Raw genomic sequence first — 16,480 nt, 5'->3', positions numbered from 1 at the left:
AGTTTTTGGCATGACTTTTTTCCGTATTCGCGACGCTTTTTGTATCGCGTCCGTCCGTGCGTCCCGCCGAGCGCTGATCAGGGATGCAGATAACGGATCGGCATCCCTGCTCAATTTTTGGCGTGACTTTTTTCCGTATTCCCGACGCTTTTTGTATCGCATCCGTCCGTGCGTCCCGCCGAGCGCTGATCAGGGATGCACATAACGGATCTGCATCCCTGCTCAATTTTTGGCGTGACTTTTTTCCGTATTCGCGACAATTTTTGTATGGCATCCGTCCGTGCGTCCCGCCGAGCGCTGATCAGGGATGCAGATAACGGATCGGCATCCCTGCTCAATTTTTGGCGTGACTTTTTTCCGTATTCCCGACGCTTTTTGTATCGCGTCCGACCGTGCGTCCCGCCGAGCGCTGATCAGGGATGCAGATAACGGATCGGCATCCCTGCTCAATTTTTGGCGTGACTTTTTTCCGTATTCCCGACGCTTTTTGTATCGCATCCGTCCGTGCGTCCCGCCGAGCGCTGATCAGGGATGCAGATAACGGATCGGCATCCCTGCTCAATTTTTGGCGTGACTTTTTTCCGTATTCGCGACAATTTTTGTATGGCATCCGTCTGTGCGTCCCGCCGAGCGCTGATCAGGGATGCACATAACATATCTGCATCCATGGTCAATTTTTGGCGTGACTTTTTTTTTACGTATCCCCGACGCTTTTTTTATCGCATCCGACCGTGCGTCCTGCAGCGACCGATCAGTGCACTGCGTCTGTGCGTTTGAAAAGTCAAATGGCGCTCCTTCTCTTCTGAGCCCCGCCATGCGCCCAAACAATTACTTTCCACCACATATGAGGTATCTGCGTACTCAGGAGAAAATGCACAATACGTTTTATGGTGCATTTTTTCCTGATAGCCTTGTGAAAAAAAAAGCTACCTAGTTGAAGCAACCGTTTTGTGGTAAAAAAAATTTTTTTCTTTTCACGGCTCAACGCTATAAACTTCTGTGAAGCCCCCAGGTGTTCAAAGTGCTCACCAAACATCTAGAAAAATTATTTGAGGGCTCTAGTTTCCAAAATGGTGTCACTTGTGGGGGAGCTCCACTGTTTAGGCACCATAGGGGGTCTCCAAACGTGACATGGCGTCCGCTAATGATTCCAACCAATTTTGCTGTCAAATGGCGCTCCTTCTCTTCTGAGCCCCGCCATGCGCCCAAACAATTACTTTCCACCACATATGATGTATCTGCGTACTCAGGAGAAAATGCACAATACATTTTATGGTGCATTTTTTCCTGTTACCCTTGTGAAAAAAAAAGCTACCTAATTGAAGCAACCGTTTTGTGGTAAAAAATTTTTTTTTTCTTTTCACGGCTCAACGCTATAAACTTCTGTGAAGCCCCCAGGTGTTCAAAGTGCTCACCAAACATCTAGAAAAATTATTTGAGGGCTCTAGTTTCCAAAATGGGGTCACTTGTGGGGGAGCTCCATTGTTTAGGCACCTCAGGGGGTCTTCAAACCTGACATGGCGTCCGCTAATGAGTGCAGCTAATTTTGCATTTAAATGGCGCTCCTTGCCTTCCGAGCACTGCCGTGTGTCCAAACATTTGATTTCCACCACATATGAGGTATCTGCGTACTCAGGAGAAAATGGACAATATATTTTATGTTGCATTTTTTCCCAATACCCTTGTGAAAAAAAAAGCTACCTAGTTGAAGCAACAGTTTTGTGGTAAAAAAAATTTTTTTTCTTTTCACGGCTCAACGTTATAAACTTCTGTGAAGCCCCCAGGTGTTCAAAGTGCTCATCAAACATCTAGAAAAAATATTTGAGGGCTCTAGTTTCCAAAATGGGGTCACTTGTGGGGGAGCTCCATTGTTTAGGCACCTCAGGGGGTCTTCAAACCCGACATGGCGTCCGCTAATTAGTGCAGCTAATTTTGCGTTCAAAAATTCAAATGGCGCTCCTTGCATTCCAAGCACTGCCGTGTGTCCAAACATTTGATTTCCACCACATATGAGGTATCTGCGTACTCAGGAGAAAATGGACAATACATTTTATGTTGCATTTTTTCCCGATACCCTTGTGAAAAAAAAAGCTACCTAGTTGAAGCAACAGTTTTGTGGTAAAAAAATTTTTTTTTCTTTTCACGGCTCAACGTTATAAACTTCTGTGAAGCCCCCAGGTGTTCAAAGTGCTCATCAAACATCTAGAAAAAATATTTGAGGGCTCTAGTTTCCAAAATGGGGTCACTTGTGGGGGAGCTCCATTGTTTAGGCACCTCAGGGGGTCTTCAAACCCGACATGGCGTCCGCTAATGAGTGCAGCTAATTTTGCGTTCAAAAATTCAAATGGCGCTCCTTCCCTTCCGAGCTCCGCTGTGCACCCAAACAATTGATTTTTACCACATATGGGGTATCGGCGTACTCAGGAAAAAATGCACAATAAATTGTAGGGTGCACTTTCTCTTTTCTCCCTTGTGAAAATGAAAATTTTATGGCTAAAGTAACATTTTTGTGTTAAAAAGTAAAATTTTCATTTTTTCCTTCCACATTGCTTTGGTTCCTGTGAAGCACCTAAAGGGTTAATAAACTTTTTGGATGTGGTTTTGAGCAGAGTGAGGGGTGCAGTTTTTAGAATGGGGTCACTTTTGGGTATTTTCTGTCACCTCGGTCTCTCAAAGTCACCTCAAATGTGATGTGGTCCCTAAAAAAAATTATTTTCTAAATTTTGTTGGAAAAATTAGAAATTGCTGATGAACTTTGACCCCTTCTAACTTCCTAACGAAAAAAAAATTTGTTTCGAAAATTGCGCTGATGTAAAGTAGACAAGTGGGAAATGTTATTTAGTAACTATTTTGTGTGACATATTTCTCAGATTTATGGGCATAAATTTTCAAAGTTTGAAAATTGCGAAATTTTCAAAATTTTCGCCAAATTTCCTAAATTTTCACAAATAAACGCAAAAAATATCGGCCTAAATTTACCACTGACATGAAGTACAATATGTCACGAAAAAACAATCTCAGAATCGCCAGGATCCGTTGAAGCGTTCCAGAGTTATAACCTGTCAAAGTGACACTGGTCAGAATTGCAAAAAATGGCCCGGTCATTAGGGTGTTTTAGTGGCCGGGGGTGAAGGGGTTAATGTTGGCATTGTGTGTCATTGTGTGCCTCACTAAGCATGGAAGCAGCAAATTCCAGTGGATCACAGGCAATGAATAGATTAAAATATCCTCTTTATTCATGAATAAGAATCTACGACACTGCGTTATGTCGAAATGCGTTGGTGAAATATTGTATCTCGTGGATACCGTCTGTCCATTTTTAATATGAGAATAAAGGGGATATTTTAATCTATTCCTTGCCTGTGATCTGCTGGAATTTGCTGTTGCTAATTTGGATCTCAATACCTGGGATGTCCGTGCAGGATCAGGTGGTCTACTCCTTTACAACTGTGTACAAAGAGCGGTGAGCTGGAAACACGTTTTTTTTTTTATTCACTAAGCATGGGGAACAGAAAGAAGAGAAGAGAACTGTCTGAGGACGTGAGAACCAAATTGTTGAAAAATATCATCAAGTCTATCTCCAGAGATTTTGATGTGTTTTTGTCCATGATGTGCAACATAATCAAGAAACTTACAACCCATGGCACTGTAGCTAATCTCCCCGGACATGGACGGCAGAGAAAAATTAATGAAACGTTGCAACACGGGATAGTTTGGATGGTGAATAAGCAGCACCAATCAGGTTCCAAAGAAATTCAAGTTGTCCTGCAGGCCAAGGGTGCATCAGTGTCAGTATGAACTATCCGTCGACATGTGGATGAAATGAAACACTATGGCAGGGGACCTAGGAGGATCCCACTGTTCAGAGACATAAAAAAGCTAGATTGCAGTTTGCGCAACTGTACATGATGAACCAAATTCCTTCTGGGAAAGCATCTTGTGGACAAATGAGACTAAGGTAGAGCTTTTTGGTAAAACACATTATTCTACTGTTTACCGAAAACAGAATGAGGCCTACAAAAGAAAGAACACAGTAGCTAAAGTCAAACATGGTGGAGGTTCAAAGATGATTTGGGGTTGTTTTGCCGCTCCTGGCACTGGGTGTCTTGACTGTATGCAAGGCATCATGAAATGTAAAAATTGCCAAAGGATTTTGGGTCGCAATGTAGTGTCCAGTGTCAGAAAGCTGGGTTTGAGTCCTAGGTCATGAGTCTTCCAGCAGAGCAGTGACCCCAAACATACTTCAAGAAGCAGCAAGAACTGGATGAAAGGAAAGCGTTGGAGAGTTCTGAAGTGGCAGCAATGAGTTCGGATCTAAATCCCATTGAAAACCTGTGGAGAGATCTTAAAATTGCTGTTGTGGGAAGGCACCTTTCAAACATGAGAGACCTGGAGCAGTTAGTAAAAGAAGAGTTCAAAATTCCAGTTGAGAGGTGTAAGAAGCCTGTTCATGGTTATAGGAAGTGATTGATTGCAGTTATTCATTCCAAAAAGCGTGCAACAAAATATTAAGTTAAGATACTAACTTTGTTTTGTGTTGTTCCAATACATACAAAGGAAATAAACGTGTATAAAAAAACGTGTAATTGCAATAATTTCTGGGAGAAATACTTCATTTTCTGGAACAATTTCAAGGGTGCCAACACTTTCAGCCATGACTGTATATATAGTTCCTTAATGAGTGATTGTTGTGGGGATGAAGGGGTTTTGCTACTTTTCTTTTTTTTTTTTAAAAGTGATTTTGGAATATACAGTATCTTTAGGCAGATCCCTAAGATAGAAAACTGTATCTTAATTCTTAGCAACGAAGCGATTGTGTTTGGGCACACATGCTTAAAACCTACTTAAAATGTAATATGAAGAGCAACATAAATCAGCATATAATACCATACAGACTATAGACAATGAAAACTATTTTCCTGACACAGTACTGTGCAGTGTTGCATGCTGAACTAAAGATCTTAAGTAGTACACTCAGTCCTTCCCAAGAGAACAGGATTTCGAAATCTACTTGTCTTAAGGCAGCTTTACACGCTGTGACATCGCTCAAGCGAACTCGTTGGGGTCACGAAATTTGTGACGCACATCCGGTCGGTCGCTTTAGCGATGCCGTTGCATGTGACACCTTTGAGCGATTTTGCTTCGTTGCAAAAACGTGCAAAATCGCTCATCGGTGACATGGGGGTCCATTCTCTAATATCGTTGCTGCAGCAGTAACGAAGTTGTTCCTCGTTCCTGCGGCAGCACACATCGGTACGTGTGACACCGCAGGAACGAGGAACGTCTCCTTACCTGCCTCCCGCCCGCAATGCGGAAGGAAAGGGTGGGCGGGATGTTACGTCCCGCTCATCTCCGCCCCTCTGCTTCAATTGGGCGGCGGATCAGTGACGCAGCTGTGACGTCGCTGTGATGCTGAACGAAGCGACGTCGCAGGGCAGGTAAGTAGTGTGACGGGTCTGGGCGATGTTGTGCGCCATGGGCAGCAATTTGCCCATGTCGCACACCCGATGGGGGCGGGTACCCACGCTAGCGATATCGGTCACGATATCGCAGCGTGTATAGTGGCCTTTAATACTAGGTGCACACACCAGTATCCATGTAGTGCCCTTCTCAGCACTCAGTTACCCAAAAAGCATAATATATACACATACAGTGAGTGAAATAAGTATTGAACATGTCACCCCTTTCTAAGTAAGTATACTTCTAAAGATGACGTGCTAATGACATTAATTTCTCATCTGATGTCAGTAACATACCATCCAATCTGCATAGGAAAGGAAATCAAACCATAGATGTACAGTACATTAAGTTATGTGTAATAATGAGAAATGACACAGAGAAAAAGTATTGAACATGCTTACTGAAATTTATTTAAAGGGAACCTGTCCGGTTGCTTATGCGTTCTAATCTACAAGCAGGGTGATGAAATCTCTTCCTACCCATCCCTGTGTTATAATATTGTGTAATATGAATTTATAAAGAAAGTTTTATAACTTACATGTTCCCTATGTAAATAAGCAGAGGGTCTAGTCCCCAGGGCGTCGCTTCCCCCCGTGGGCGTTTGCATGCTTTCCGTGGTATCATGCCCCTGTGGGCATGATACCATAGATTTACATGAGCGACGTCACCGTCAGCTCCTGGAGATCTCGTGCGTGAGCGCTTGCCATTCGCGCAGCCTTCTTTTCCGGGTGTACGCTTGTCGGTTTCAGAAGCACACTGCGCATGATCAGAAGACTGCGACTATGCGCAGAGGAGTGCATCTAAAGCTGGCAAGTAAACACCCGGATAAGAAGGCTGCGCGAATGAGAAGTGCGCACGCGTGGGATCTCCAGGACCTGACGGTGACGTCGCTCATGTAAATCCATGGTATCACACCCACAGGGGCGTGATACCACGGAAAGCATGCAAAAGCCCACGGGGCAAAGCGACACCCTGGAGACTAGACCCTCTACTCATTTACATAGGGAACACGTAAGTTATGCCACAGTGTGCCAGTCAGCAGCCGCTGTACATGCGCAGCCATCTTTAGGTTACGTGATGTCCGCATGCTGCTGACCTCCCTCACCATAACGTGTGGTGTGGGAGGGCAGCACCTCACCTCTCCCCTCCCTCACCATAATGCTAGTGTGGGAGGGCGGAGGTGAGGGCCAGCGCATGCACAGTGCTATGTTGACCTGCACATAACACTGCACATGCGCTGGCTTGGCTTCAGACAGAAGAACGCATTCAGCATTACATAGTGAATAGAAGATTATTGGTTATGCTTGATAAGGGTCTACTATAAAACCTCAACGTTTCAACGCTGAAAGCTACACTATGGTTGCTATAGGCAACCAGCCGATGTTACTGGGGGACAATTCTTATAAATGAGACCCCAGCTACTTCTGTAGTGGCTATAGGCAACCAGCATGATTTTACTGGGGGGCAATAATAATAATAATAAGTGAGGCCCCAGTTACCTATGCGGTGGCTATAGGCAACCAGCATGATCTTACTGGGGGACAATTCTCATAAATGAGGCCCCAGCTACTTCTGCAGTGGCTATAGGCAACCAGCATGATCTTACTGCGGGGCAATTCTCATAAATGAGGCTTCAGTTACTTCTGCAGTGATTATAGGCAACCAGCATGATCTTACTGGGGGACAATTCTGATAAATGAGGCCCCAGCTATTTCTGCAGTGGCTATAGGCAACCAGCATGATCTTACTGGGGGGCAATTCTCATAAATGAGGCCCCAGTTACTTCTGCAGTGATTATAGGCAACCAGCATGATCTTACTGGGGGACAATTCTCATAAATGAGGCCCCAGCTACTTCTGCAGTGGCTATAGGAAACCAGCATGATCTTACTGCGGGGCAATTCTCATAAATGAGGCCCCAGTTAATTCTGCAGTGGCTAAAGGCAACCAGCATGATCTTACTGGGGGGCAATTCTCATAAATTAGGCCCCAGCTACTTCTATAGTGGCTATAGGCAACCAGCATGATCTTACTGGGGGACAAGTCTCATAAATGAGGCCCCAGCTACTTCTGCAGTGGCTAAAGGCAACCAGCATGATCTTACCGGGGGACAATTCTCATAAATGAGGCCCCAGCTACTTCTGCAGTGGCTATAGGCAACCAGCATGATCTTACTGGGGGGGGCAATTCTCATAAATGAGGCCCCAGTTACCCTGCAGTGGCTAACATTTAAACAAAAAATACAAAATTAGGCTCTTTGGCCAATCAATCAGTTTAATCCCGGCTTCGGACAGAAGGATACATTCAACATTATATAGTGAATAACTCTGGAATGCTTTTACATATCCCAGTAATTCTGAGATTGCTTTTTTGTGACACATTGTACTTACGGTAATGTGCTACATTTTGGTCCATATATTTTGCTTTTGTTTAGAAAAATTGTTAAATCGTGCTGAAAATTTTGAAAATTTAGCAGTTTTCAGACTTTGAATTGTTCTGCTCTTCAGACGGTCATACCACACAAAAATAGTTAAGAAATAGCTTTTTATTTAGGTTTTAGAATTCTTAAGGGTACTTTACATGCTGCGATATCGGTACCGATATCGCTAGCGAGCGTACCCGCCCCCGTCGGTTGTGCATCACGGGCAAATCGCTGCCCGTAGCGCACAACAACGCTAACACCCATCACACGGACTTACCTTCCCTGCGACGTCGCTCTGACTGGCGATCCGCCTCCTTTCTAAGGGGGCGGTCCGTGCGGTGTCACAGCGACGTCACACGGCAGCAGTCCAATAGCAGAGGAGGGGCGGAGATGAGCGGCCAGAACATGCCGCCCACCTCTTCCTTCCTCATTGCAGGCACGCAGGTAAGGAGATGTTCGTCGTTCCTGCGGTGTCACACATAGCGATGTGTGCTGCCGCAGGAACGACGAACAACACCGTACCTGCAGCAGCAACGATATTAAGGAAATGAACAACGTGTCAACGAGCAAAGGTTTTTCACGTTTTTGCGCTCGTTGATCGTCGCTCATTGGTGTCACATGCTGCGATGTCGCTAACGGCGCCGGATGTGCGTAACTAACGACGTGACCCCGACGATATATCGTTAGCGATGTCGCGGCGTGTAAAGCACCCTTTAGTACTTTAGCAACAATTCATGTGTTCAAGGAATTTTGCAAAACCAATTTTTTTTTTTAAGGGAACAATTTATTTTAGGAGTGGTTTTGAAGGGGGGTATACATTAGAAAATCCAATGTTTAAGAACTGGATCCTTCAAAGTGTTCAAATTCCCATTCAGCAATATTGGCTAAAGGGAACCTGACAGCTGATACACGATGTCCTATCTGTGGGCAGAATATATTAGCCACTGCCTGTATTATCCCATACCTTATTAGTTGGCCAGGGACTAGTCGGACAGGCGGGACCCTGGCGACTTTTCCACATCCGCTGGCTGCCTTGGATTTGCAGGTCTTTGCAATTCACAGGAATTAACAAAAAATTGGGATTTTCCAAAATTTTATTTTTCACTTAGGAGTAATAGGATGAAAAGCCCCCACTATTTGTTGCAAATTCTACTGCTTGTGATAGCGATCCATAAGGCTTCAGAAACTAAGAAAGGCTTGAATAGACTGCGAGTGCCATGTTGCATTTGCATATTTTCTAGAATTAAATCCTCTTTCACATCTTATATTTTTTTTAGACATGCGCTATTACACTTCATTGAGACATAATTTTCACTTATGAAAAATACGGACCGTTGTTCAACAGTGTTTTGGATCTGAGTTTCATTAGTGCTTGGTCCGTGTGTCAGTTTTTACCATTGGTGTTTCATCAGTGATTCAGTCAATTTCATATATGGACAAATAAATAAATGACAAAGCTTCTCTTATACATTCCATTTTTTATCATGAACAGCACACAGATGGAATCTGCGGTCTGTGATTTACGTGGACCCATAGACTTGTTTAGGTAAATTTCATCCGACATTGATTAAAAATGGACATGTCTCTGAGTTTTGACAGACACATGGTGTGCAAAAAAAAACACCCCACAGACATGTGAACCACCACATAGACTATAATGGGTAGATGCTCTTTCCAAGAAAAATACAGAATATGTAACTCATGGATGACTAAATGAGGCCTAACTGAGCATGTTCTGTCAAAATGTATCTCCCCCTTCCTCTATTAGATGGATTAGGAACTTATCTGTGGAAATTACTTTTTGGGATGAATGTCATAGTTACATAGGTTGAAAAAAGACCTAGGTCCATCACCCTTCCTCCACAAATTATATATTTTGTCACTAAATCATTTAGAACCAACATTGTTGTGTGTACTGAGAAAATCATCCAGCCCTTTTTTAAAAAGCTGTTATAGTATCTGCCATTACTACCTCTTGTGGTAGGGCACTCCACAGTCTGGCTGCTCTAACTGTAAAGAACCCTTTCCTATTTAGCTGCCGGAATCTCTTTTCTTGCACTTGCAAGGAATGCTCCCTGTCCTTAGTATTGTCTTTGAAAGGAATAAGTCATGTGCCAGTCCTTTATATTGACCACACATGTATTTATACAGATAAATGAGATCTCCTCTGAGACGTCTTTTTTCTAAGTTAAACAAATCTAACTTTTTCAACCTTTCATCCATTCCTTGTGATAATCTAGTTGCCCGCCTTTGAATTGACTCTAACTTCTGAATGTCCTTTTTAAAATGTGGAGCCCAAAACTGGATCCCATATTCCAGATGTGGCCTTACAAGTGATTTTCTAGAGGGATAATAATACGTTGGGATCACTGGATCTACTTTCTCTTTTTATACACCCTAAAATCTTGTTTGCTTTAGCAGCTGCTGCTTGACATTGAGTGCTGCTGCTCAGCTTGTTTGTAATGAGAATACCCAAGTCCTTTTCCTGTTCTGTAGTCCCGAGTTTACTTCCATTTAATGTATATGCAGCTATAGGATTACTCCGTCCTAGGTGCATTACTTTACATTTATCAACATTAAATCTCATTTGCAAAGTATCTGCCCATTCTGACATCTTTTCCAGATCTTTTTGTAATATTATACTATCAAGGTCAGTTTTTAATATCCTACATAGTTTGGTGTCATCATCAAAGACTGACACTTTACTATCAATCCCATCCACAAGGTCATTAATAAAGAGATTAAAAAGAATTGGTCCTAGAACATATCTCTGCGGCACCCCACTGCTGACTAATAGCCCATTTAGAGAATGTTCCATTTATGACTGCTCTTTGTTTCCTATCTTTTAGCCAATTCCTTACCCAGTTGCCTATAGTTTCCCCTAGTCCCTGCTTCTGGGGCTTCAGTATAAGGCTATTATGTGGTACTGTATCAAATGCTTTTGCAAACTTCAAATAAATCACATCAGCTGCATTACCAATATCCAGATTTGCACTTACCTCCTCATAGAACCCCAACATGTTGGTTAGACACGACTTAATCATGAATCCAGTCTGTCTGTCAGTTATTATATTATTTTCTGCAATATATATTTGCATTTCATCCCTTAAAATCCCCTCAAAGTCTTTCCACAATACTGATGTCAGACTTACTGGACGGTAGTTGCCTGGATCCACCCTCTTACCTTTCTTAAATATCGGTACCACATCAGCAATCCTCCAATCCTGAGGCACCAGCCCTGTTACAAGCAAGTCTAAAAAGATGAGATATAGCAGTCTGTCAATTACTGAGCTCAATTCCCTCAATATTTGTGGACGAATGCCATACAGCCCGGTGGATTTGTCAATGTTTAATTTACTCAGACGCAGACGTACTTCTTTTTGTGCTAAATTAATTAAATCAGGTAGTGAACTTTGATTTTTGACTTGTTGAATGATCCCTGGAAATTCAGTTGGTGAATACTGATGAAGTGCCTGTTTAATATCTCAGTCTTTCTTTTGTCCTCTATAATTAACTTGTTATTATATTTTAAGAGGCTAATACTATCCTTTGTTTTCCTTTTGACATTAATGTATTTATAAAAAAAATTGGGATTTATTTTAATGTCCTTGGTATTTTTGTTTCAGTAGCTAATTTTGCTTTCTTTATTTTATTTTTTTTTAAATTTCCTATTGATATCTTTATACTCCTGAAATGATATTTCTGTATTCTCAGCCTTAAAGATTGTTTTTGTTTTATTATACTTTGTACTGTCTTATTTATCTATAGTGGTTTCTTTTTATTCCTGGTCAAAGCAAACTTGGTGCTAAAGTGATCAATGACCAGCCTAATTTTAAATAGACGGTCAAGTTGGAGTTCACCACAAGGTGAACATCATAATCAGCAACAACATAATGCTAAAAAACTGTAATATTGTTTTAACCAGTGTATAGTTCATAGTTATGGGCTGTATGTAGAATACCTATACTCTATTATTACCTCTACTGGGTTCTTTACTATCACAATATGAAGCATAAAGCCCCACATCTGCGGAAGTGCATTTAGCATATGTCAACATGGGATTTTGGGTAGAGTTGGTACAAATCAATTTGCAAGACCCAGTTTAGTAGCAAGTTCAATCATCTGTGGCTGGTGTACATGAACTCTGAGGACCACCTGTTACCTCCTGGGCATCTGCCACACTTCTTTTGATTAGCTGACCTGGTACATCACCCATTGTTGCAGCATGACACACATTTCATCGAGTCAGGCTGGCAAATGAAAATAAGAGCCGCTAATGCCGGAAGGTAAGAGCAGGTTCTGAGGGCTCACGTCAGACAGCCACAATTTCCGGAATTGGGCACTGTACCGCTCCAGCGAATTGATTTGCACCAAATCTAGTTTTGGGTAATAATTGTATGGTCACATATATTCATGAGGACAGCCATTAACGGGAGTCTGTCATTTGATTCCTGTAGCCCAAACCATGAGCAGGATGTCAGTGCATGACTACATGATTTCAGCCAGGTATACTTTATTCTGAGACATTCGACCGAGAGGATTGACAGTATTCTCGATCTGTACACATGTAGGAAAGACCTTTCAATAAATTGGAGAAGAGCGGTGAGAAGCCAGCCGGTGGCATCACAGGACTAGTGTCCTCTCTGCCTATGGTCTCTAGGCTCTTCAAATATGTTTTCTCTTAATCGGTGGGGACAAAAAGACCTTAAAACAGTAAATTTCTATGAGGAGCAGAGTTTCATGGTGGATTCCTGAGACACTCATAAAATCAGGAATCTGAGGCTCATAATTTTCAGAAGGTGTGGAAGAACACATGTGACAACTTATTTTGAGAGTTACTTTAGCTGCAGGCGTCAGGCACCTTTGTAGTCGTTTATTCTCAATGGAAGAGAAAAAATAAAGAATGTAGAATTTTCCTTTCCCTCTCTGGTCTTTTACACTAATACTGTGAACCTGCACTATATATAATTTATAGCAATTGAATGCTTGTTACTGATGATAACCACTTCCTACAGTAAATTTCCACTACATTTGAAAAAAAAAAAAAATAAATACATATATATATATATATATATATATATATATATATATATATATATATATATAGATATATATATATATATTTATATATACATACGGATATACATATACATACGGATGTTTGTCAGGGGTATCAAAGCCATGACCATTAGGCAATTATCAACACTGAGTAATCACAGTGTGATATTACATATTAAGTATTTCCATGCAGATGCAAGATATTCTGAGGTGTAACTTGAAACCCCTCAACCAATGTAATCTAGACTTGCACTTCCACCATTTATAATACTAGTAGTTTCTTATCTGACAGAGGGCCCTTTTGGCTCATCAGGCATGACGGTTACCGCTGTACATCCTATCGTGTGTCCACCCATATCTTGTCGACCGCCATTAACTTGAGAACGGCGGCAGCTATAGGACTAGAAGTGGTGTCTAGGTATAATAAAGTAGCCACTATGCAATGAAACTAACTATAGCGCCACCTGGTGGAAAACAACGAAGTTAGCATTTTCATCTCGAAAATGGAAAGAGATAGAGAAAAAAAGTGAATTAAAAAATTCATCATCAATTCAATACAAATCGACACTTTGCATACAGAAATGCTATGATATGAAACCCATGACCCCCCCCAAAACATTGAATGCTGGTCACGCATATGGCGCTCATTTAACTTTGATGCTCAAAGTGGCCACCCTCTGCTGCAATTCACATCTAGACTCTGGACAGCATACTGTATCTTGTTGCACGTTGTGCAATATGGTAGGTTACACGTTTGCACAATCATCTGTAATACGTCGTCGTAGATCCTGCAATGTTGGTGGAGGGGTCGCATACACCTGCTGTTTGATGTGACCTCACAGAAAGAAGTCCAATGGGGTCAGGTCAGGTGAGCGTGGAGGCCACTCCACGCAGCCACCATACCCAATGACTTGTAGGAGGGTCTCCATGAGGTATCGCTTCACGTCCGCAGGCTTGTGAGTTTTACACGTTCTTATCATAGCATTTCTGTATTCAAGGTGTCGATTCATATTGAATTGATGATGCCCTACAATTTTTTAATTCACTTTCTCTATCTCGTTCCGTTTTCGAGATAAAAATACTAACTCCGTTGTTTTCCACCAGGTGGCGCTATAGGTGGTTTCATTGTGTAGCGCACGGCTACTTTACTATACCTAGACACCACTTCTATTCCTATAGCTGCCGCCGTTCTCAAGTTAATGACGGTGGACAGGATATGGGTGGACACACTGTATACTCCTGATTATGTGTATACATTGTAATAGCAAAACAAAATTTAGACGTATTCTTTTTTTTTTTTTGGCTGACTTTCATTTCTTCCATCATCTAACATATAAATAAAACATAATATGGCATACCTTCATGTCATTTCTGCAGGTGAAGGTTTATGACTTGGCCGGATGTGACCATAATGCTGATGATGTCATGGTAATGGGCACTGATGGACTGTGGGATGTCATTACTGACAGAGAAGTAGCAGATACTGTTCAAAGAGTCTTTGCTTCTCATGGCACCGACCAACCAAATAGGTAGGTATAGACGCCGTTATTGTATTCATGTACTCAATTATAAAAAGGCTGGATATTTAACATGGATTGTCTCATCAGAAAGCCACCTCCCTCCCAATATGAATAATGTCCTGGCAGTCAGCTGAAGGGTCATCAATATTACAGTATGGTGATCCAAGTCCACTAGAGCAAGAGGTCCTGCTTGTTAATGGCTTATAGTCATGGAGGAGGGGACAGTTTTGGAGCACAGATAGCTCATTGTTGGGCTGTTTCTATTTTATTCCTCCTACAATGATATCAATAACTTTGGCATGTTCTTGTATTGCAAATTAACCATGTACAAAATTTAATGGGGGCTGAGCAACCTCACAGAAATAACACACCCATAATAGTTAGGACAGGGACAGGTAGGTACTTACGCCTTGTCCATAGTTATCCTATCCTAACTTATTTGTCATTTAAGATTGTGTCCGCTCATTCATGCATACATGCATACATGTAGATGTGTACATAAATGAGAAATCCTGAAATATATCAGACCTTCTTATACAGCCTTCCTATTAAACATGTAGCACACTGCCACCTAGTGGCTGGTGTCCTAATGTGTCTATATTGTTACTTTTGTTCAGATGCTAATAAATTGAAAAAAAAAAAAGGCCATTATAACATCAGTATTTTTTTCTTTTTTTCAGATATAATCTTGCGGCTCAAGAGCTTGTTCTTCGTACAAGAGGGGTTCGGAAGGAAAATAGCTGGAGGCTCCCAAGTGGAAAGCTTGCCTCTCTAGATGATATCTCTGTGTTTGTCATCCCACTGTCTGGACATGACAGGTGAAGAAGAAGAAATAGTGGCTAATGTTTAAGAGCACAAACTTGATATAATACCTCAACAAAAGGAGGCACAGCAAGCGCTACGCACTTTATCTTGAAACATGTTCCTCAAAAATTGTGTTGAAGTATATTTTTTATTTAAATTTTATGTTCCAGGTATGAACAAGCTTAAAGGCAATCTTTAAATAAAGTATATAGATTAGATCATAAATGAGAAGCTTTTGTAATGATTCCAGATTGAAATAAGCAACAGTGACTTAGCAATGCCTCTCAGGGTCCCATGTGTCACGTCGTCACATACGCAGCTTCTAGCATGTCACTAGCAGAATGCCTATAAGGGACACTTTCGAATACAACCTCTGGTGTCACAACCACTTTACCAAAGGTTCCCAAGGACCAAGTGCTGGACAGTTTGTATTGTGCCTTGGAAATTACCATATACCTGAGTGGTGATCGGTCTGGATAGGTTGCAAAATGTCAATGATGGTTACACACATACTGGTATTCAGAGACAGGTTGAACTAGTCCTAGCCAAGTACTTAGTGACATCATCTTATTTAGTCCAGTTGAATAGATTGTAAGATGAAAGAACCACCTAGTACTCCCCAGAGTGGACACTTCTTTAATAATACACCAGTTTATTTTGGTTTTTTTTGCTCAATCCACCTTCCTATCTCAAAATCCTAAACCAGCTGAAAACATCTTGTTCGATCAATCAATACCCTCCACATTGGAGCTTAGTTTTTGGCAACAAGGCCTGATGAACACGCTACCTGATTGGGAAATCAGGTTTTCAGTATCTGTAGCTAGCAATGCAATATCTTCGACATGGCCCCCTACTATCTAGGGTGTTTATTAGCTTTATTTTTCTTCTATTTCCCATAGGGCCTTTTCTTAACCTGTAGGTTCCAGGGCATAGGTGCAATTGCAACCCCTATAATAGTAACGCCCTTTGTAAAACCCATATATTTATAAGACTGCTATAGAAAAAAAGGAATTACACAGCGGCACTCCTCCAAAGTGATATGTCACAGGTAAAGTTGTATTCTAGTTATACTATTAGGGGCTTATTTGTGGAGGTTGTGCTATTTTTAAGCACAACTGTAATCATTACATATAGTATAGAGTAGCTCAAAGTTGTACCTCCTCACTGTACTCTAAGGTCCAGTTTGATTTCATCAGAAGTATCAGTACATGGGAGAG

At 41.6% G+C, this 16,480-nt stretch overlaps 1 protein-coding gene across 2 annotated transcripts in view; it reads left to right on the top strand.

Annotated features, from left to right (window-relative positions):
* Nucleotides 1-15,488, top strand: part of PPM1J (protein phosphatase, Mg2+/Mn2+ dependent 1J) — an 87,571-nt gene extending 72,083 nt beyond the window's left edge. For both annotated transcript variants that reach the window (XM_075335587.1, XM_075335586.1), the window contains exons 9-10: nucleotides 14,317-14,468; nucleotides 15,140-15,488. In XM_075335587.1, coding sequence (XP_075191702.1) covers nucleotides 14,317-14,468; nucleotides 15,140-15,281 — 294 coding nt within the window. In that variant the 3' untranslated portion in view covers nucleotides 15,282-15,488. The remainder of the gene's footprint in view (nucleotides 1-14,316; nucleotides 14,469-15,139) is intronic.
* Nucleotides 15,489-16,480: the final 992 nt, after the last annotated feature.

Source organism: Anomaloglossus baeobatrachus, chromosome 2, assembly GCF_048569485.1.
Source record: "Anomaloglossus baeobatrachus isolate aAnoBae1 chromosome 2, aAnoBae1.hap1, whole genome shotgun sequence".
Lineage (NCBI taxonomy): Eukaryota > Metazoa > Chordata > Amphibia > Anura > Aromobatidae > Anomaloglossus > Anomaloglossus baeobatrachus.
This window is presented reverse-complemented; position numbering and strand designations above follow the sequence as displayed.